This window comes from Eschrichtius robustus, chromosome X (genome assembly GCF_028021215.1).
Source record: "Eschrichtius robustus isolate mEscRob2 chromosome X, mEscRob2.pri, whole genome shotgun sequence".
NCBI classification, from domain to species: domain Eukaryota; kingdom Metazoa; phylum Chordata; class Mammalia; order Artiodactyla; family Eschrichtiidae; genus Eschrichtius; species Eschrichtius robustus.
In genome coordinates this window covers 59,873,472-59,896,063 of record NC_090845.1, presented here as the reverse complement: position 1 = coordinate 59,896,063, position 22,592 = coordinate 59,873,472, and the positions used below count along the sequence as shown (strand labels likewise).

General features: G+C 38.1%; 1 protein-coding gene across 2 annotated transcripts in view; it reads left to right on the top strand.

The window, feature by feature from the left end:
- Nucleotides 1–22,592, top strand: part of OPHN1 (oligophrenin 1) — a 611,104-nt gene that overhangs the window by 177,505 nt on the left and 411,007 nt on the right. For both annotated transcript variants that reach the window (XM_068533583.1, XM_068533582.1), the window contains exon 3: nucleotides 2,009–2,104. In XM_068533583.1, the coding sequence (XP_068389684.1) occupies nucleotides 2,009–2,104 (96 nt within the window). The remainder of the gene's footprint in view (nucleotides 1–2,008; nucleotides 2,105–22,592) is intronic.

Here is a 22,592-nt window from a genome sequence, read left to right as displayed (position 1 = left end):
TTTAGATACTTGGGAAGAGTAAATGAAAAGTGTTTGTGCAAAGTCCTTCATAAACATTTTCAAGCTCTGTGCAGATGTAAGGTAGTGTTTTGAAGTCCAAGAAATCTGGAGAAGAGTGTTGGTGCAAGTAATGAGAAAGGGAATGAATATAACTCCTTTCTCACTCCATGCCTTTACTTACAAAATACTACAAATGTTGAAAATCATAATATTTGTGGTTTCTAAAATGTTCATATAATTCTAAATGAGGAGTGATTTATAACTGTACCTTGCTCAGCTCAATTTACGAAATCCTGGTATTTGTGAAAGGACAGTACAATGAATATTATATTTAATTTCCCTGAGTAAAGCAGTGCACATGGGAAACTCTGGCCTTGTTTTTTTTTTTTTTTTTTTTTTTGCTGCTGGCCAAAGAGGCCAGAGAAAAGTTTTCCAGATATGGAGCCAGTTTTGTGTTCTCTTTGCTGATGAAATGTGGAAGGCAGGGTGTGCATGCTCCTCTCACATTTATGTGGCCTGATTTGAAGTGGAAAATGTGATTCTAAAATGTGGAAATTTGAAAAGGAATGGTAACCTGGTCTGCAGTCTCCAATCTCTGTAAAGTATTATTATTATTGTTATTGTTGTTATTATTGCCAATGATGTGTTCAGAGGGTCGAGGATCTAAATACTAAAAATAAGTACTTCTGATAATGGGACATAGGCAAGAAGGTAATAAAATTCTTGGCATGTTTATGTGCTCCAGACAAATGCCTAAGCATGTTTTATTGTGTTTAACCATGATAGCCTAACCATGGTAACTTTTCATTGAAAGGACTGTTGTTTGCATTGTCTCCCTTTCTGTTAGGGTGAGAGCAAAAACTTTAAGTAGCTTGTATATCTGATAGATATGAAGGTGGAGGATGATGAAACTAAGGAGTGAAAGAAGAAATAGGAAAAGGGGACCAAAAATTACCAAGAAGCTTGATGTTTCCTAGAATATGGTCTTAATGTGTTACTTTAGTTGGTGAGAGCAGTGCTCCTCAAACTCTTAAAGAGCATGTGAATCCCCTAGGGATTATATAAAAATGCAGTTTCTGATTTTGTAGGTCTGGGGTGTGACCTGGGAATGTGTATTTCTATCAAGCTCCCAGGTGATGACGATACTGCTGGCCTGAGAACCACTCTTGGCATAGCAAGATTGGAGATTTGGCTGGATGTACTGGTGAAAGTCGTATTTTAAAAATTTCAATAAGGATAATTTGTCAAAAGGGTAACTAATTGTGATTTAATTTTATATTATCATTAAACTTCTGTGTAATAAAATTCAAAATCATTGACCAAAAATAAAAACATCTGTCTGGCCATACCACCCTCAATTTTTCATCAATTATCTCCTTATTTTAGGTCCCTTAGTGAATACTCTGTGAGCAAGTTAAATTTGTCCCTCTGCCAGATAGTATCTTAACCCAGGCTGCCATCTGGTTAATGTGTAAAATGTCCAGCTGTTACCTATGCTGTCATGGGAAATGCCCTAGAGATGCAGACACACCACTGGACTTCTAGTTCCAGCTCTTCCAGATAGCTCTGGAACCTGGAGCTATTTTTTTCTTTGTACAATGATTGTGGATGTTTGTTTGGTAGAGGTAAGAAAGCATCTAGTCCATTGTCCATAATAGGCACTCAATAAAGCTTAAGGAGACTCTATTAGGAGTACAACTAAGTAGCTTTAGGTCTTACAGGCTTTGGGTAGAACAGGTCATATAGGACAGGGATTGAAGATAAAACATGTACCATGACTTAAACGAAGGACTTCACTAAGTTGCCCTACTTCATCTTTAATATGTGGTTTTAGTTGCTCAAATTTTCTACTGAAGGTCTGGTCTTTGGTTTAACGGTCTTGTAATGCAATTTGCTACCTGCTAGGAGCACTTCCCTTTGTTTTTCTCCTGTCTGCTCTAACAGAGATGAGGAAATCAGACAAAAGGCAGCAGTATTGACCATTTCTCCTGTTTCCCTTCCTTTACAGATTACTCCTCTGCTGTTCAGAAATTTTCCCAAACGTTGCAGTCCTTTCAGTTTGATTTCATTGGAGACACTCTGACTGATGACGAGATTAACATTGGTAAGTCTTCAGCTACATATGGCCATGTGCCTCTCATAGCAGGTCTGAAAAAAAGCAGCCTCCTTGGTCTGTGGGTATAGAAAACTTGGGCATCTTTATTCCCTGTTGTCCCCTGTTGTGCCAAGCTCCTGGGAGGCTGCTTAAGAAACATTCCCTCGTAGTCCCATTTCCTCCTCACACAAAAGCAATCAAAAGATATCCCTTAAACCTCCATTGAGGTCTTTGACTCAGTCTGCAGGGGAATTTTTCTTTAAAGAATCTAACACACGAAAATAGATGTTTTTGTGAAGGATAAAGAGTGATTTTGTTTTGTTTTTTTTCGCAAAATAATTCAGAGTAAGGTTCTTCTAAGGAACAAATTCCCCGAAAAAGTTTAAAATTAGCATTTATATATGTACAGCTTTTAAGGCAACAGGAGATTTGGCATCTCTCTTGGGAGCTGGATTTAATAACTCGCTTTGTGAGCTGCATGATGTTGGACAAGATATTTCCTCTCTCTGAGCCTTAGTCTTGTCCTCTGTAAAATGTGGTTAATATTTATCTCTCACGGATGTTACAATTAGGAGATTGAACAGTGGAAGTAAGAACTTTGTGTTTGTTATGAAGTTAATTATGGCCCTTGGGCCAATCTTCTCTGCCACATTTTTTTGTAAATAAAGTTTTGTTGGAACACAGACTTAACTGCAACACAGTTAAATATTGTCTGTGGGTGATTTTGTAGTACAATGGCAGCATTGAGTAGTAGTGGCAGAGACTGCATGACTTTCAAAGCCTCAAATATTTGCCCTCTGGCCACTGAAAAAAAAAGTTTGGTAACCACTGAGTTAATTGTCATGGTCCGATCGCGGGTTGGAAAAGAATTTCCAGACACAAGGTAGAATGTAAAGAAGGTAGAATTTATTAGAGGGAAAGGTCGCTGCCAGAACGGCAGGCCGACTTCCTAGTAGTCTGGGAGAGTCGAGCCGGAACATGTGCTATTGATCAGTTTTTATAGCCAGAAAACAAAGGAATGGTCCGAGGTGAAAATTTCATTTACTTATTGGTCGAGGCACATATACCTTCCTTCTATAGGGTGGGAGTGGGGCAGGGCATATGCCTTTCCTTATTTGGGACAGGTCCAGTTGCCCAGGTGGGCGTCGCCCAGGTGGGCTCAGGAATTTTGTAACCATCGTAACATGGTGGGGAGGGAGATTAAGAGTCGGGTAGGGGGCGTAACGCTGAAACTTTTTCAGGCAGGGTTGTCCTTTGTCCTTGAAGCACCATTGTCCTTGGAGCACCACATTAAAGAGTTAGTGTAAAGCATTTGCTAGATGAGAGCACAGAAGTAGTGTGAACGATCTAATTAATGTCACCAAAGCAATTATATTTATGAGCCCAAGAACTAAAATATAAAATGTACTACTATTATATTAAATGCTCTTTGCAGTAAGTATGAATAATATATAAAAGTATAAAGATACCTGTAATAATAAGATATTTCAGCACAGAAGCAATGTATTGGATGTATTGGCATATTGTCTTTTAACTCTCTTTTGTACATGTATCTGTTTTGTGTATGTGTAATTTAGTTCATACTAAATACATAATTTTATCTAATTTTAACCTAACATTTCATCAAGTATTTTCTCATGTCATTTAAAAATTTTCATAAGCTTCATTGGATGGGGCAAGGGCATTGTTTTGTTCATTACTATTTCCCTAGCATGTAGAGGAGTACCTAGCATATAGTAGGTGCTCAATACATGTTTGTTGAATGAATGAGTAATGGATGCATTTGAGTTTCATTATTATAGGAGCTATACTTTATATACTCTTCAACTGTTGTTAGAAACTTAGCTTATTTCCGATTTTTCATGATTATAAATAATACTGCAATGAGTATTTTTATGAGGTTGATGACTAATGTTTTAGATAAATGTGGCAGTGTAACTAGTGAGGCAGACATTTGCATTTGGATTATTTCTTTATTCACTCCACTTCATTCTACTTCTGCAAATCTATCTTGGTCTAAGGGCATGGCTTATTTAAAAGTTAATATTGTGAGAGTCAGATAGTCCAAGTTTGAACACTAGCTTTGCAACTTATTAGCTGTGTAACCTTGGCAAGTGATTTCACCTCTCTGAGTGTTACATTTCTCATCTGTAATACGGGGATGAGGTGATCAATCCCACGTGTGCACAGTGCCTAAATAAATGTTAGCTATTTAATCATTATTGTTAATATAAGGTTTGGTTACTTTGTACCTTGCAATGGACTGAATGTTTTTGTGTCTTCCACAAATTCATATGTTGAAATTCTAACCTCCAGTGTGACGGTATTAGGAGGTGGGGCCTTTGGGAGGTAATTAGGTCATGAAAGTGGAGCCCTCATGGATGGGATTAGTACCCTTCCTTATGAAAGAGACTCCAGAAAGCTCTCTCACCCTCTTTCCATCATGTGAGGATACAATGAGAAGTTGGCAGTCTGAAACCTGGAAGAGAGCTCTCAGGAGAACCTGACCTTGATCTCAGACTTCTAGCCTCCAGAACTGTGCAAAATTAATTTCTGTTGTTTATAAGCCACACAGTCTATGGTATTTTGCTATAGAGTCCTGAACTCAGTTAAACATGAATTGGTACTGAGAAGTCCGGGGTGCTGCTATAACAAATACCTAAAAATGTGGAAGTGGCTTTGGAACTGGGTAATGGGCAGAGGCTGAAATAATTTTGAGGTGCATGACAGAGAAAGCCTAGATTGCTGTGAGTGGAATTTTAAAGGTGATTCTGGCGAGAGCTCTGAAAGAAGAAAGAGTGGTAGAGAAAGCTTCAGTCTTCTTGGAGAATACCTAAGTAATCATGGACAGAATATTGGTAGAAATATAGATGGTAGAGTCCATTTTGAGGAGGTCTCAGACAGAGATGAGGAACATGTTATGGGACAATGGAGAAAGGTGATCCTTGTTATAGAGAGGCAAATAATTAGGCTGCATTGTTTGTGTTCTGGTGTTTTTTGGAAGGTGAAACTTGCAAGCAATGAAATTGGATATTCGGCTGACACGGTTTCTAAGCAAGTGTTAAAGGAGTGTCTTGGTTTACCCTGACTGCTTATACTAAAATGTCAGAGGAGAGAAATGAAGAGAAGGTGAAATTTTTAAGCAAAAAGGAACCAGAACTTAAAGATTCATCCATATTACAAAAAATGAGAAAGTGTATTTGGAGGAAAACACTCAAGGTATGGTAGTCAGTACCATTTGATAAGGAGATTAATGTGGGTGTGAACCATGGATTTAATCAACCATCTCAACAAAAGCTAGGAATAGAGATGGGATTATACCAGCAGAAACACTGCCAGCTAGGACTAAAGGAAACAGAGAAAACAAGACAAAATGAAGGAAAACTTATTAGATCCTATAGGACCAGACCATAGAGCAATGTGAACCTGCACTATTCTTCTTCAAAACAAGGGAAGAAGGACCCTGAAGGTGATTCAGAGATCATCAGGGCTGCCACTCCCACCCCAGGCGTAGGGGTGGGGCCGCTCTGCAGAACCCTGAGGATACACAGAAACCTCTCTCCCCATGCCTCCTCCAGACAGAGAACCAAAATGTGTGGGGCCACTGCAGAGAGCCACAGTGTGGGCAGCCCTCCACCAAACTGTGGGGGTGATGTTGTTACTCCAGTGGGTCCAGAAGGCTAGACTGCTGCCCCAGTGGGTCTAGAAAGCAGAGCATCAAGCCAAAGAGCATTATTCTCAAGACTTAAGATCATATGGAACTTGCCTTGCTAGATTTTGGGCTTGCTTGGGGCCTATCACTCCTTCCTTCTTTCTTTTTGGAGTGGGAATGTCTATCTTATGCATGTCCCATCATTGTATTTTGGAAGCACATAAGTTGTTTGTTTTCACAGGTTCACAGCTAGAGAGGAATTTTGCCTCAGAATAATTTGTACCTTGAGTCTCACCCGTATTTGATTTAGATATTTAGATGAAATTTTGGACTTTAGACCTAAGAGTTGATACTGGAATGAGTTAAGACTTGTAGGGCTGTTGGAATGGAATTAATATATTTTACATGTGAGAAGGACATGAATTTTATGGAGCAGGGGACGGACTGCAACAGACTGAATGTTTGTCTCTCCCCCAAATTCATGTTAAAAGCCTGTCTCCAAAGTGATGGTACCAGGAGGTGGAGCCTTTGGGAAGCGATTAGATCATGAGAGTGGAACCCTCATGAATGGTTTTAGTGCCCTCGTGAAAGGGACCCCAGAGAGCTCTCCAGCCCTCTTTCCATCATGTTAGGATACAGCAAGAAATCAGCAGTCTATAAGCTGGAAGAGGGCACGCTCCAGAACCCAACCATGCTGACACTCTGATATTGGACTTCCAGCCTCCAGAACTGTGAGAAATTTCTATTGTTTATACACCACCCAATCTATGGTATTTTGTTACAGCATCCCAAACTAAATACATTTCTTTCTTAAAAATAACTACTACTTGCCTATCAATTGGTAACCTTGAAGATTGCAGATGCATGGTATGTGGAATTTCGTAAATATGTCTTTTTTCTACTAAAAAAAGTCAGACTTTGAACAGATGCCCATTTTCCCTAAAGCCAACCAACAGATCTGAGATGTGTCCCGTATCTTCTTTTATGTTGAACTTTGTGTTTCAACTCTCTCACCCCTCTGAAACCCACCATAATTGTCAACTAGTACCAGCAGCATAAAAGAGTGTGTGAGCTTGAGCATAATGGCTTATAAACAAAAATAAAAATGACGCCCTGGTGCTGCCAGGTTCTTGTGGATGTCTGCTGGCTGTGACACATTTGCTTCTTAATGTATGCTTTACAGTAACCCTTTGACTCAGTTGTCATTTGCCTGCCAATTCCAGAAACTCCTAATTATCATCTGACCACTGCTCTTAGTGATGCTGACTCATGAACTGACCTTTATTGATGGGGACTGAAAAGAGATTTTGAGAATTTCAATGGCCTGTCATAGTCATTGGCTTTGTTGATTTTGTCATTTTGAAAGCTGGGACGTGTGGTGTTAGTGAGGCGAACAACCGATGCTCCACCGGCTGAGGCTGAAGCTCCTTAGAGGCTCTGAGAAGCAATCTTCGAGATCCTACTGGGAGGCTATTGTTGGGAAAGAACAGTTGCTTTGGAAGTGGAAAGAACAGAGTGTGCCATGCCCTCCAATTGCCAGCACTACTGGCCCTTCTGTTTCACTGGAAAAAGTGGTAAAGGTACAGTTAGGATGGAATTTTGGCCTGAGCTTTTAGATTTCACATTACATGTGAAGAGGGCCTTGCAGTTCTCCCCATAATAGATTTTTCATGGTTGCTGCAAGAGGTAATCAGTAGCATTAACCCCATTGTAGATTCCAGTTGTGTAACAGAGATGGCAGTGATTCCCAGAGGATGTAAGGGAAAGCCTGAAGCTTCTCTGAAGAATTCCTTCCCTTGATGGTCAGCTCTTGGACCTCACAGTCTGTGTACAACAGAGACAAGTGGGAGGAAGTATCTCACTGCCCTGACCATGACATTTGTCACTGCTTTAGAGTGCGATATCTATGCTTTCAATTGGCATTGCCTGGCCTTTTCTCTACCTCTATGGCCCAGTAAGAAAAGGAAATTCAAGTGTTTAGGTAGTGTTGTATCTCCTTCAGATTTGAGTTTTATTTATTGGCTATGAGATCTTGGCAAAATTACTTGAGCTTGTTGGGTCTCTGTTTTCCTCATTTGTAAAGTAGGCAGTATAACCTACTTCCCAGAATTGTGAGGAATAAATCAGATAAATACATGTATCAGAGGGTGTATATAAATCATTTGTCTCAGTGCCTGGTGATCCTACTAGGAAGGTGGTAGAACCTAATTTTTGGAGAAAGATGTTAGTTTGAAACTATATTTCCCGAGTTAACTACAAGAAGAAAATGTAAAATGAGATGTCGGTGTTTACAGGGATCTAGTTCAGTTATTCCTAATATAGCTTTGTATCAGAATTACCTGGAGAGCTTGTTGATCCAGAGTCTCAGGACCCGTGTTAGGTGAAATGAATCAGTTTGTTTGTTTATGCCTGGAGAAAGAAAATGCTGTGTTTTTAGATCTCAGACTGCAAATCAAATTTCTAGTCTAGTCATCATAACATATTTGAAGAAACTCCTTTGTGGACCAAGCAGATTGATTTAAGGTCAAACTTGCAGGTAGAAAGTTCCATCAGCCACCCATTACTGCTTTATAGGAGCAGAGGACTCAGGTAAAGTTCTTCATTATCTATTCCCCCCAGCCCCCACACTTGTATTTAATATGAATATTATTCATTGCTGATAGCTCACAGGCAATCATAAACCTGATTGGGATGCAGCAGGGCTTAAGAAATAGTCGCTTGAGGCCTTTTGTTGGTGTTTTTCTGACCACCTTTTGAGGTTGCAAAGGTCAGTTGTTTTAGGGTCCTGAAAATCAGACATCCTAAAAGAAGAGGTATACCCTAAATGAAAAAGATAAATATTAATATAAAAGTTAAAAAATTTTTAAAAATTTTATTTATTTTTTATTGAAGTATAGTTGATTTACAATGTTGTGTTAGTTTCTGGTGTACAGCAAAGTGATTCAGTTTTATATATATATATATATATATATATATATATATATATATATATATATATACACACACACACACACACACATACATATATATATATATATATTCTTTTTCATATTCTTTTCCATTATGGTTTATTACAAGAAATTGAATATGATTCCCTGTGCTATAGAGTAGGACCTTGTTGTTTAACACAAAAGTTTGTATTAAAGAAAAGAGCCAGGAGTTGAACCCTGAGGGTCCAGTGATTTCTAAGAGGTCAGTGGTGGAAATTCTTTTGATTATGTAGTGCCACTCATTGGAGTTTCTTGAAGCTCTCAAGGTGGGATGTCAGTCCTCTTTGTGACATTGTCCACAGTCCTGGCAATCTTTCATATAAGGGCATATATGAATTGAGCATTTCACCCTACTTCCTTAGTCCAGACAGTGGTTTGTCCAGGGAAAATTCTAGCCCAGTGCATGGTCTGCTGTGGTGGTGAGCACTTAGAGGTTTATATCAAGTCATAAGGTTTCAGTTCACAGGTCTTCTTCATATCATGGGGAAAGGGTCAGTTACAAGGTGACCTGGAATCCTTATAGGGATCTGGATCATCAGGTCTTAGTTCTCCATGACTCCAGATCATATGGGAAGGGGAAAATTGGAATTGCTAGTTTGGAGGATTATAACTAGATATTGGAAAAAAATAGAAGGGATTGAAAATTTGCTAAATATTTACAAATTGGGAAAGGTGGCTGGATCCAGTTCAATGTACAGCTAGATACCAAAACTGTTTTTTTGACAGAAGGGGAGGAAGTCATTTAAATCTCAACCAGACAAGACAGGGTGTGCATGTTTATAAGTTACCCTCAATTAACAAGAGATGCAAAAGTTCAACTAGCTCAAAGACAAAGAACAGGGCAAAACTCTGATAATCCAAAAGGGTGTGCTATAGACAATGCAGCATTTTCCATTGAAACACAAAAATTCTCCCTTTTGATGAAAGTTAATCTCAAAGAAAAGATATTCTTGATTAAAAAAATAAGGCTGGTCTCATGAGATTTGGCCTAATTATTTGTACTCACAACAAGGATAATTATTTGCCATATGGGTCTATTTAAGTTTGCTTTGCTGGAAGTTTTCAAAAAGATTCTGAGATTGGACTTTTAAAAGCCCTTTGAGGCTAAGAAGCCAAACCAAGAATTATCCACCAGATTTCACCTGCAGTACCTAAAAATGTGGGTGAATTCTTCTCTAGATGCCCAGCATATCCTAAAGTTTTCGGGTCTGCCAGGAAGAGACTTTCCTTATTCACCTATAAGGCCAAGAACTCTGTAAGCCAGGTGTCAGCCTGGTTTTTCCATGAGGGCTTTGTAAGCATTGTTGGCTCCATAAAGTCAACCTTGCTCCTTAAAAGTATCTGGTCATATCTGATTCAGTGAGCATCGTTTTCATATATGTCATTCCAGGTAAGGCCTTGGTGCAAAAACCAATGTTCCAACCCTTTCCTGATAATAAAGAGGACAGACTCTAATTAAACCTATGTAAATAATTATATTGTTATGGAAATAAGAATAATATGAGTTTCTGAATCCTAGATGGGATTAGGCAGAGATAATGTCACTTACAAATGTCATTTACAAATGAATGTCATTTCATTTCAAGTTACAAAAGCATAATCTTGTAAATTGTTATGAGTTATAGATAACTTACAAAATAAGAGAAATGGGTTCCTTATATATTCAAAACATAGAACATTATAACATCAATAATATTCCAAACAAAACCCTCAATCATCCTTCATTAGTTCATTCAGTCCTAAGTAGTTCTTGTTTTACTAGACCTTGCATTAGCAAACTCATGAATTCATCTGATTCCCAGAGTTCTCAGAATCCTGACTCAATTCACTGGTATGATCTCAAAGGTCTTTAAAGGGTGCCATCAGAAATCAGTACACAAAAGGATTGGTACAGTCCTATTCTCTGGGGTCCTGAGAAAGTCCTTCTTTGTTAACAATGAAGTACTCTGGCCTGTAGACAATTGCAAGTGCTTTCAGGGATGCATTAGAATAAAACATAAAGTATCTATAGATGAGGAAGAGATTTACATAGCTGTGACTAACTTACTACTGGTAATTTTCAAAAGTGAAAGATATGATGAGAGTTCATTATAAGAATAATACTGCAACTGACAAGGACATGTGGCTGTTTCTTTGGTATGCAGAACAAGATAAAAATTAATCCAAAAAAGGTTTGGGACAAAATATTTGTAAACATAATGATGTCTATGTCCAAAGAAGAGTGGATATTACATCTAATTTATAAAAATGGATGAGTACAATCTTTACAAAAAATCTTCAGATATACGGTAATTATACTGGCATAATATGCCAACCATATAGTTAGAATATACCAAGAATACATTAAGAATATTATGTAATGAGAAACAATAATCTGGAGTAGTCCTAAATATCTCTATATTAATAAGATTCCAAAGGTAAGAGAAATGAGTGCCCAATTAAAACCACTGATTTGAAGATGCTGATTTCAAGTTAAAGAATTAATGTTACAATTAAGTTACCATTTAAAAAATAAATTGCAACTGATGACACTATACTGTTTTGTAATATCAGGCAAGGTAGCACCAGGACTCTGATAAATAGAAACATATCATGGACAGTGAGGGCATTGACAATTTTCTAGGAGCTTCCTGTACAGCACATAGTATCTGAAATATGTGTATTAAAACATTTTACCTATACAGATTTAACCCAGGGAAGACTAAGAATTTCTTTTGATTTGACAATGCTTCCTGTGCACCTCAAATGATAAAATCCAAAGTACCAAAACTGTGCATTAGCTAGTTTAAGGAGGTCATTGTATTCAGACTGTTACCATAGGGAAAACCTTCATTAATGAGGAACATTTTAAAGAAAAGGAAGGAAACTTGGGGCTATTATAGAGGCAGGTAAACAAGGAAGTCATCTGTGAGTCTTACGGGAGTCATGAGGGAGGATGGAGATGGTCCTTTGTGGTTTAGTTGTTTTTCAGAACATGAAAGGGTGTTTCTTAATAGTCTCTGCTGTCCTGGAGCCCAGGGCTCAAAGTAAGTTCAACATTGTCAGTGATCTAGGATTCACAAAGCAGGGCATAACCCAGAGTGCTTTCAAAGGGAAGTGCCAGCTCCCAGGGCCCTCTGAGTTCTTCCCATGGAGGTGTTGATTGAAAAGATGACACCCATGCAGAATGAGGAGACTGCAAGGCATGAGTGTCACCATCTCCAATTCTCATGGACTTTTCATACCCTCCTGCCATGCTTCCCATCTAACTTATCTGTAGACTGCTGCTTAGGTGCCAGCTAGCATTGAGTAAGTGGTCTAAAACAATCCCAACACATTCCTGATTGTGGACTGGGAGATTAGGTGAAGTGAATGTCAGTTTCCCAGGAACGTCCTTCAAGAGGCTCAGGCTTCAGGCCTGCCTGCCATTCACTGCTGCCCCATCATAAAGGTCGCATAGACTCTTGTAATTGCACACTCTGAGCTTTCCTCTCTATCTTGTCTTTGCCACTATCTTATATCCCTGGTAATGACCCTTCTAACACCTTGGCTCACTGGTTCTCTATGGAGAGTTGATAGGAGTTAGGCACATGGTCTTTTAGGTGGCTGGATCTGGGTACAGATTTTGACCTATCCATTTGTTAGCTATGTGATCTTAGTTTTCATTTAAAAAAAATAAATATTGAGTTTATTGGAATTTCTGCATTATAATAAAAATATGGAAAAAGAGAAAACATAATATTAAAAGTTTCATTTGCTGAGTACCTACTATGTGCAAAATGGTTTGCATGCATTATCTAATATTCAGAGCAATGCTTAAGAGCTTGACTGAGGCTAAGAAAGGTTAAGGAACTGTTTGCAGATGACATAGAAAGTCCTAAAGATGCCACCAGAAAACTAGTAGAGCTCATCAATGAATTCAGCAAAGTTGCAGGATACAAAATTGATATACAGAAATCTGTTACATTTCAATACACTAACAATAAATTATCAGAAAGAGAAATGAAGGAAACAATCCCATTTACCATTGCATCAGAAAGAATAAAATACCTAGGAATAAACCTGTCTAAGGAGGTAAAACACCTGTACTCGGAAGACTATATAACACACTGATGAAAGAAATTGAAGATGGCACAAACAGTTGGAAGTATATGGATTGGAAGAATTAATACTGTCAAAATGCCTATACTACCTGAGACAATATACAGATTCAATGCCATTGCTATCAAAATACCAGGGACATTTTTCACAGAACTAGAACAAATAATTTTAAAATTTGTATGGAAACACAAATAGCCAAAGCAATCTTGAGAAAGAAGGACAGATCTGGAGGAATCATGCCTCCTGACTTAAGACTATACTACAAAACTACAGTCATTGGCACAGTATGGTACTGGCACAAAAACAGACAAATAGATCAATGGAACAGTATAGAAAGCCCTGAAATAAAACCACGTACTTATGGTCAATGAATATATGACAAAGGAGACAAGAATATACAATGGAGAAAAGACAATCTCTTTAATAAGTTGTGCTGGGAAAACTGGACAGCTACATGTAAAAGAATGAAATTAGAACATTCTCATAACACCATATACAAAAATAAACTGAAAATGGGTTAAAGACCTAAATGTAAGACCGAAACCATAAAACTCCTAGAGGAAAACATAGGCAGACCACTCTTTGACATAAATCATAGCAATATTTTTTGGCTCTATCAACTCCAGCAAAGGAAATAAAAGCAAGAAAAACAAATGGTCCTTAATTAAACTTAAAAGCTTTTGCATAGCAAAGGAAACCATTGACAGCATGGAAAGTCAACCTACTGAATGGGATAATGTATTTACAAATGATATGCCTGATTAGGGATTATTATCTAACATATATAAACAGTTCATACAACCCAACATAAAAAAAAAAATTAAAAAATGGGTGGAAGAACTGAACTGACATTTTTCCGAAGAGGAAATGCAGATGGCCAAGAGGCACATGAAACAATCTCAGCATCACTTACCATCAGGGTAATGGAAATCAAAACCACAATGAGATATCACCTCACATCTCTCAGAATGACTATCATCCAAAAGAACACACATAACAAATGTTGGCAAGGATGTGGAGAAAAGAGAACCCTTGTACACTGTTGGTGGGAATGTAAATTGATGCACCACTTTGGAAAACATTATGGAGGTCTCTTTAAAAAATGAAAAGTAGAACTACCATATGACTCAACAATTCGATTCATGGGTATATAGCTGAATAAAAAGAAAACACTAATTTGAAAAAATACATGCACTGCGGAGTTCATAGCAGCATAATTTACAATTGCCAAGTTGTCGAAGCAACCTAAGTGTCCATCAACAGATAAATGGGTAAAGAAGATGTGGTGTGTGTGTGTACACACACACAAAAAATGGAATACTACTCAGACATAAAAAGAATGAAATTTTGCCATATGCAGCAACATGGATGGACCTGGAGGATATTACGCTAAGTGAAATGAGTCAGAGAGAGAAAAACAAACACTATGTGATATTACTTATATGTGGAATCTAAAAAATACAACAAATTAGTGAATATACCAAAAAAGAAGCAGACACAGATATTGAGAACAAATTAGTGGTTACCAGTGGGGAAATGGAAGGGGGGGGCAATATAAGTGTAAGAGATTAAGAGGTACACATTATTAGGTATAAAATAAGCTACAAAGTTATATTGTACAACACAGGGAATATAGCCAATATTTTATAATAACTATAAATGGCGTATAACCATTAAAAATTGTGAATCACTGTATCCTACACCTGTAACTTATGTATTGTACATCAACTATACTTTAATTTAAAAAAAAGAAAAAGAAACTTGCACAGGATAATATAACTAGTAATTAGCTTAAGTGGGATTTAAAATCAGTTCTTCTTGCATCTGAAGTTTATATATATATATAAACTTATGTTTTCCACTCAAAGAACCACAGTTGTGGTCTGAAGGAACAGCTGCGAGGCCTCTTCACATGGCTCCCTATGAGCAAGTGAAACTAGACTAAGAGCAAAGGAATAAAAGGACATCAGAGAGTCCAGGAGTCTATGTGACCTGGTGGGACCCCTTGCCCAGGAGCTCCCTTGCCTTGCTTATGCCTGAGAGAGGCTGGGTGCGGCACTTCTCCACACGTCTGCCCACAGAGCTGAGGTGTCAGCACAGCCATTTCACCGTGCTAGGAACTATGGTCTAAAGTTCCAGGGGCAAGGCTTCTGCACACAGCACTCTATAGGCAAGTGAAACTAGACGAAACACAAAGAAGAGAGGCCTTGGAAGTGACTGTCCTCACTCCTGTTTCCTGTGGAGAATCCCAGGATTTAACCAGCCCTCTGGCCAACTAAGCCTCTCCATGCAGAACAACTGAACAACTGCAGGAGAAGCTGGTTATTTGGGCCATCTGGATGTTTCACCTGAAGAGCAGCCAGATCAAGTTGGCCAAGGTCCATCTGAGTATAACAAGTCAGCTGACTGGGCCAAGCAAATCCTTCAGTTCAATTTTGCTTTCTGCATTTGATTTGTTTCTGGTTTTATGTATTTGTTAGTTTAGTTTTTAGTGTTTGTTTTTTTTTTTGGGGTTCCTTTATTGGTTTGGTTGCTCTCTTCTTTGTTTTCTCTATTTTCTTTTCTTTCTGTGAGTGTGTGTATGTTTGTCTTGGAGTTTTGTCTCTCCGTTTATTTTTTTTCTTCTTCCTTTTATTCCACGCCGTGCAGCTTGCAGGGTCTTGGTGCCCCGGCTGGGGAAAAGGCTTGAGGCTCCGAGCTGGAAGAGCTGAGTCCAAGATGTTGGGCTACCAGAGAACTCCCGGCCCCATGGATATTAATCATTGAGAACTCTCCTAGAGATCTCTGTCTCAACACTAAGACCCGGCTCCACCCAAGGGCTGGCAAGCTCCAGTGCTGGACGCCTCATGCGAAACAACTAGCAAGACAGGAACACAATGTCACCATTAGCACACAGGCTACCTAAAGTCATACTAAGCTCACAGACACCCCAAAATACACCAACGGACGTGGCCCTACCCATCAGAGGGAAAAGATCCAGCCCCACCCACCAAAACAAAGGCACCAGTCCCTCCCACCAGGAAGCCTACACAAGCTTCTGGACCAACTTCACCCACTGGGGACAGTCAACAGAAGTAAGAGGAACTATGACCCTGCAGCCTGTGGAAAGGAGACACCAAACACAGTAAGCTAAACAAGATGAGAAGACAGAGAAATATGCAGCAGATGAAGGAGCAAGGTAAAAACCCACAAGACCAAACAAATGAAGAGGAAATAGGCAGTCTACCTGAAAAAGAATTCAGGATCATGATAGTAAAGATGATCCAAAATCGTGGAAATAGAATGGAGAAAATGCAAGAAATGTTTAACAAGTTCCTAGAAGAACTAAAGAGCAAACAAACAATGATGAACAACACAAGAAATGAAATTAAAAATTCTCTAGAAGGAATCAATAGCAGAATAATGGAGGCAGAAGAATGGACAAGTGAGCTGGAAGATACAATGGTGGAAATAACTGCCACGGAGCAGAATAAAGAAAAAAGAATGGAAAGAATTGAGGACAGTCTCAATTGAGGACAACATTAAATGCAAAAACAATCGAATTATAGGGGTCTCAGAAGAAGAAAAGAAAAAGAAAGGATCTGAGAAAATATTTGAAGAGATTATACTAGAAAACTTCCCTAACATAGGAAAGGAAATAGTCAAATCAAGTCCAGGAAGTGCAGAGAGTCCAATACAGGACAAACCCAAGGAGAAATACACCGAGACACATATTAATCAAACTATCAAAAGTAAAATACAAAGAAAAAATATTAAGAGCAACAAGGGAAAAGCAAGAAATAACATACAAGAGTATCCCCATAAGGTTATCAGCTGATTTTTCAGCAGAAACTCTGCAGGCCAGAAGGGAGTGGTAGGACATATTTAATGTGATGAAAGGGAAAAACGTACAATCAAGATTACTCTACCCAGCAAGGATCTCATTCAGATTAGACAGAGAAATCAAACGCTTTACAGACAAGCGAAAGCTAAGAGAATTCAGCACCACCAAAACAGCTTTACAAGAAATGCTAAAGGAACTTCTCTAAGTGGGAAACACAAGAGAAGAAAAAGAGCCATAGAAACAAACCCACAACAATTAAGAAAATGGCAATAGGAACATACGTATTGATAATTACCTTAAATGTGAATGGATTAAATGCTCCAACCAAAAGACACAGACTGGCTGAATACATATAAAAACAGGACCTGTATTTATGCTGTCTACAAGAGACCCACTTCAGGCCTAGGTACACATACACACTGAAGGTGACAGGATGGAAAAAGATATTCCATGCAAATAGAAATCAAAAGAAAGCTGGAGTAGCAATACTCATATCAGACAAAATAGACCTTAAAATAAAGACTATTGCAAGAGACAAGGAAGGACACTACATAATGCTCAAGGGATCAATCCAAGAAGATATAACAGTTGTAAATATTTATGGAAGCAACACAGGAGCACCTCAATACATAAGGCAAATGCTAACAGCCATAAAAGAGGAAATCGACAGTAACACAATAATAGTAGGAGACTTTAACACCCCACTTACACCAATGGACAGATCTTCCAAACAAAAAATAAATAAAGAAACACAAACTTTAAATGACACATTAGACCAGATAAACTTGATTGATATTTATAGGACATTCCATCCAAAAACAACAGAATACGTTTTCTTCTCAAGTGCTCACAGAACTTCTCCAGGATAGATCACATCTTGGGTCCCAAATCAAGCCTCAGTAAATTTAAGAAAATTGAAATCACATCAAGCACCTTTTCCGACCACAATGCTATGAGACTAGATATCAATTACAGGAAAAAAAAACTGTAAAAAATACAAACCCATGGAGGCTAAACAAAATGCTACTAAATAACCAAGAGATCACTGAAGAAATCAGAGAGGAAATCAAAAAATGCCTAGAAACAAAAGACAATGAAAACACGATGATCCAAAACCTCTGGGATGCAGCAAAAGCTGTTCTCAGAGAGAAGTTTATAGCAATAGAATCCTACCTCAAGAAACAAGAAAAATCTCAAATAAACAACCTAAACTTACACCTAAAGCAATTAGAGAAAGAAGCACAAAAAAAGCCCCCAAAATGCTAGCAGAAGGAAAGTAATCATAAAGATTGGATAAGAAATAAATGAAAAAGCAATGAAGGAAACAAGAGCAAAGATCAATAAAACTAAAAGCTGGTTCTTTGAGAAGATAAACAAAATTGGTAAACCATTAGCCAGACTCATCAGGAAAAAAGGGAGAATGCTCAATTCAACAGAATTAGAAATGAACAAGGAGAAGTAACAACTGATGCCTCAGAAATACAAAGAATCATGAGAGACTACTACAAGCAACTATGTGCCAATAAAATGGACAACATGGAAGAAATGGAAAAATTCTTAGAAAAGTACAACTTTCCTGTACTGAACCAGGAAGAAATAGAAAATATGAACAGACCAATCACAAGCAGAAAAATTGAAACTGTGATTAAAAATCTTCCAGGAAACAAAAGCCCAGGGCCGGACGACTTCATAGGCGAATTCAATCAAGCATTTAGAGAAGAGTTTACACCTGTCCTTCTCAAACTCTTCCAAAATGTAGCTGAGGAAGGAACACTTCCAAACTCATTCAACGAGGCCACCATCAGCCTGATATCAAAACTAGACAAAGATGTCACAAAAAAAGAAAATTAGAGGCCAATATCACTGATGAATACAGATGCAAAAATCCTCAACAAAATACTAGCAAACAGAATCCAACAGCACATTAAAAGGATCTTACACCATGAACCAGTGGGATTATCCCAAAGAATGCAAGGATTCTTCAATATACACAAAGCAATCAATGTGATACACCATATTAAGAAACTGAAGGATAAAAACCCCATGATAATCTCAATAGATGCAGAAAAAGCTTTTGACATAATTCAACACCGATTTATGATAAAAACCCTCCAGAAAGTAGGTATAGAGGGAACTTAACTCAACATAATAAAGGCCATATATGACAAACCCACAGCTAACATCATGCTCAATGGTGAAAAACTAAAACCATTTCCTCTAAGATCAGGAACAACAGTGGGTGCCCACACTCACCAATATTATTCAACATAGTTTTGGAACTTTTACCCACAGCAATCAGAGAACAAAAAGAAATAAAAGGAATCCAAATTTGCAAAGAGGAAGTAAAACTGTCACTGTTTGTGGATGACATGATACTATACATAGAAAATCCTAAAGATGCCATCAGAAAACTATTAGAGCTAATCAATGAATTTGGTAGAGTAGCAGGATACAAAATTAATGCACAGAAATCTCTTCATTCCTATACACTGATGATGAAAAATCTGAAAGAGAAATTAAGGAAACACTACCATTTACCACTGCAACAAAACGAATAAAATACCTAGGAATAAACCTACCTACGGAGACCAAAGACCTGTATGCAGAAAAGTATAAGACACTGATGAAAGAAATCAAAGACGATACAAACAGTTGGAGAGATATACCATGTTCTTGGATTGGAAGAATCAGCATTGTGAAAATGTCTATACTACCCAAAGCAATCTACAGATTCAATGCAATCCCCATCACATTACTAATGAAATTTTTCACAGAACTAGAACACAAAATTTCACAATTTGTATGGAAACACAAAAGACCCCGAATAGCCAAAGCAAACTGGAGGGAAAAAAACGGAGCCGGAGGAGTCAGGCTCGGTGACTTCAGACTATACTACAAAGCTACACTCAACAAGACAGTATGGTACTGGCACAAATAAAGAAATATTGATCAATTGAACAGGAGAGAAAGCCCACAGATAAACCCATGCACATTTGGTCACCTTATCTTTGACAAAGATGGCAAGAATATACAGTTGAGAAAAGACGGCCTCTTTAATAAGTGGTGCTGGGAAAACTGGACAGCTACATGGAAAAGAATGAAATTAGAACACTTCCTAACACCATACACAAAAATAAACTCAAAACGGATTAAAGGCTTAAATGTAAGGCCAGATCCTATAAAACCCTCAGAGGAAGACAGAGGCTGAACATGCTGTGACATCCATGACACCAAGATTCCTTTTCACCCACCTCCTAGATTAATGAAATAGAAACAAAAATAAACAAATGGGACCTAATGAAACTTAAAAGTTTTTGCACAGCAAAGGAAACCATAAACAAGATGAAAAGACAACCCTCAGAATGGGAGAAGATATTTGCAAATGAAGCAACTGACAACGGATTAATATCCAAAATTTACAAGCAGCTCATGCACCTCAATATCAAAAAACCAAACAACCCAATCCAAAAATGGGTGGAAGACCTCAATAGACATTTCTCCAAAGAAGATATACAGATTGCCAACAAACACATGAAAGGATGCTCAACGTCACTAATCATTAGAGAAACGCAAATCAATACTAAAATGAGGTATCACCTCACCCTGGTCAGAATGGCCATCATCAAAAAATCTACAAGCAATAAATGCTGGATAGGGTGTGGAGAATAGGGAACCCTGTTACACTGTTGATCGGAATGTAAATTGATACAGCCGCTCTGGAGAACAGTATTGAGGTTCCTCAAAAAACTAAAAATCGAACTACCATATGACCCAGCAATCCCACTAATGGGCATATACCCTGAAAAAACCATAATTCAAAAAGAGTCATGTATCACAATGTTCATTGCAGCTCTATTTACAATAGTCAGGACATGGAAGCAACCTAAGTGTCCATCAACTGTTGAATGGGTAAAGAAGATGTGGCACATATATACAATGGAATATTACTCAGCCATAAAAAGAATTGAAATTGAGTTATTTGTAGTGAGGTGGATGGACCTAGAGACTATCATACAGAGTGAAGTAATTCACAAAGAGAAAAACAAACACCGTATGCTAACACATATATATGGAATCTAAGAAAAAAAAATGGTTCTGAAGAACCTAAGGGCAGGACAGCAATAAAGATGGAGATGTAGAGAAAGGACTTGAGGACACAGTGAGGGGGAAGGGTAAGCTGGGACGAAGTGATAGAGTGGCATGGACTAATATATACTACCAAATGTAAAATAGATAGCTAGTGGGAAGCAGCCGCATAGCACAGGGAGATCAGTTCGGTGCTTTGTGACCACCTAGAGGGGTTGGATAGGGAGGGTGGGAGGGAGTTGCAAGGGGGAGGGGACATGGGGATATATGTATACATATAGCTGATTCACTTTGTTGTACAGCAGAAATTATGACAACATTGTAAAGCAATTATACTCCAATAAAGTTGTATTAAAAAAAAAAAGAAATCAAACAATAGGAGATACCACACACACAGAAAAAATAACCTGAACTATTTTGATGTATTTCCTTCCAGTGCTTTTTTGGGGGCCTGAACATAATTTTCTATACATATTTGTAGTTATGTATACTTTTTGTGTACATTTTTTTATTCTACTTTTTCATATAATTTTTCACCAGAGGCATTCTACTTTGTTCATAAAAGTTTGTGTACTGCTCCTTTTTGATGGCTGTAATAAAATCCATTAAATTGGTGTACTTAAGCTTTCCCCAGTCATTGGACATTTTATTTGTTTTCAATTATTCATTATCATTAATACTGTTGAATGCTTATCTTCGGGCATAAAGTTTTTCCCCTGTATCCAGGATTATTTTTCAGACATGGATTCCCAGAAGTGAGTTTACTGGCTAAAAGGAGATAAACAATAAGTAACTGTTTTGGTCAGTATTGTTAGCCTTCATTGGAAATTTACAGCTCCTTTCAAAGACACTGTATTATTTGACCTTGCTGAACCTCAGTTTTCTCTTTAATAAAGTGATAATGATAAATAATAGAAGACTTGAGAAGCATCTACTGTAGTGCCTTTCCCTTCCTCTCCCCTTTCTTAAGTTTTTGCTCTTTTCTCCCTTGAAATTTTCTGAAGATAGTTAATTCTTGCTGGGCTATCTTTTTAATGCTATAGGACCGCTAGACATTATTGAAGAGCATCGCATTCAGTTTTCTAAGCCATGCTTTTTAGTGCTGGTAGTGCAGGCAGTGTTCTTGTTGATGGTCGTGGTGATGACAGTGGTAGTTTTGCAGGCCTGTTTTCTTCCTTCTCTAGCCAGGTTTCTTAGTTACCCTTCCTCTCATCTGAAGAGAGGGCAAGCGTTCAACTCCCTCTCCCTGCTCTTTATTCTCTCCCACAGCACTCTAATGGATAGTTTGATCTTACTAAAGCTTTTGTTTTTATTCCATTGACTCTAGAGAGCAATTTGCAGGGCTGTCTCTCAGAAGGGGATGTAATAATCCATGAGTTTGGTTAAAAATATACCAGTAAGAGGTCTTACAGGACTCCATGACTCTAAGGTATAAGTAGCTATGGTCCAAACTTCTTGATTTAGCCCTTGAAGCATTTCTCAACTCACTATATACATGAGCAAAGAAGAATGAATATGAGACCTTTCGGGTAAGGAAAACACTATTTGTGGTGCAATTAGATAAGGAAAAGTATATCACAGAGGTACTTTGGTTGTGACTGGAGACACATTGTTATCTTAAGGCAGTTAGAGCAAGCATTGATTTAAGGTTCCTTTATGACTGTACAGCTAGTTGTGTGACCTCGGGCAAGTCAGTTCCCATCTCTGGACCCCAGTCTCCTTACAAATAAAATGGAGTAGGCAGAAAAAGGTAGAGGATCTGTAAAAGTCTGAGCCTTTTAGATAGTAGGGGACCAGAAGGCAGAAACTACCTTGACTTTGCAAATCCTTCTTGCCTGTTGTCGTATACCTCAATGAGCTTTTAAA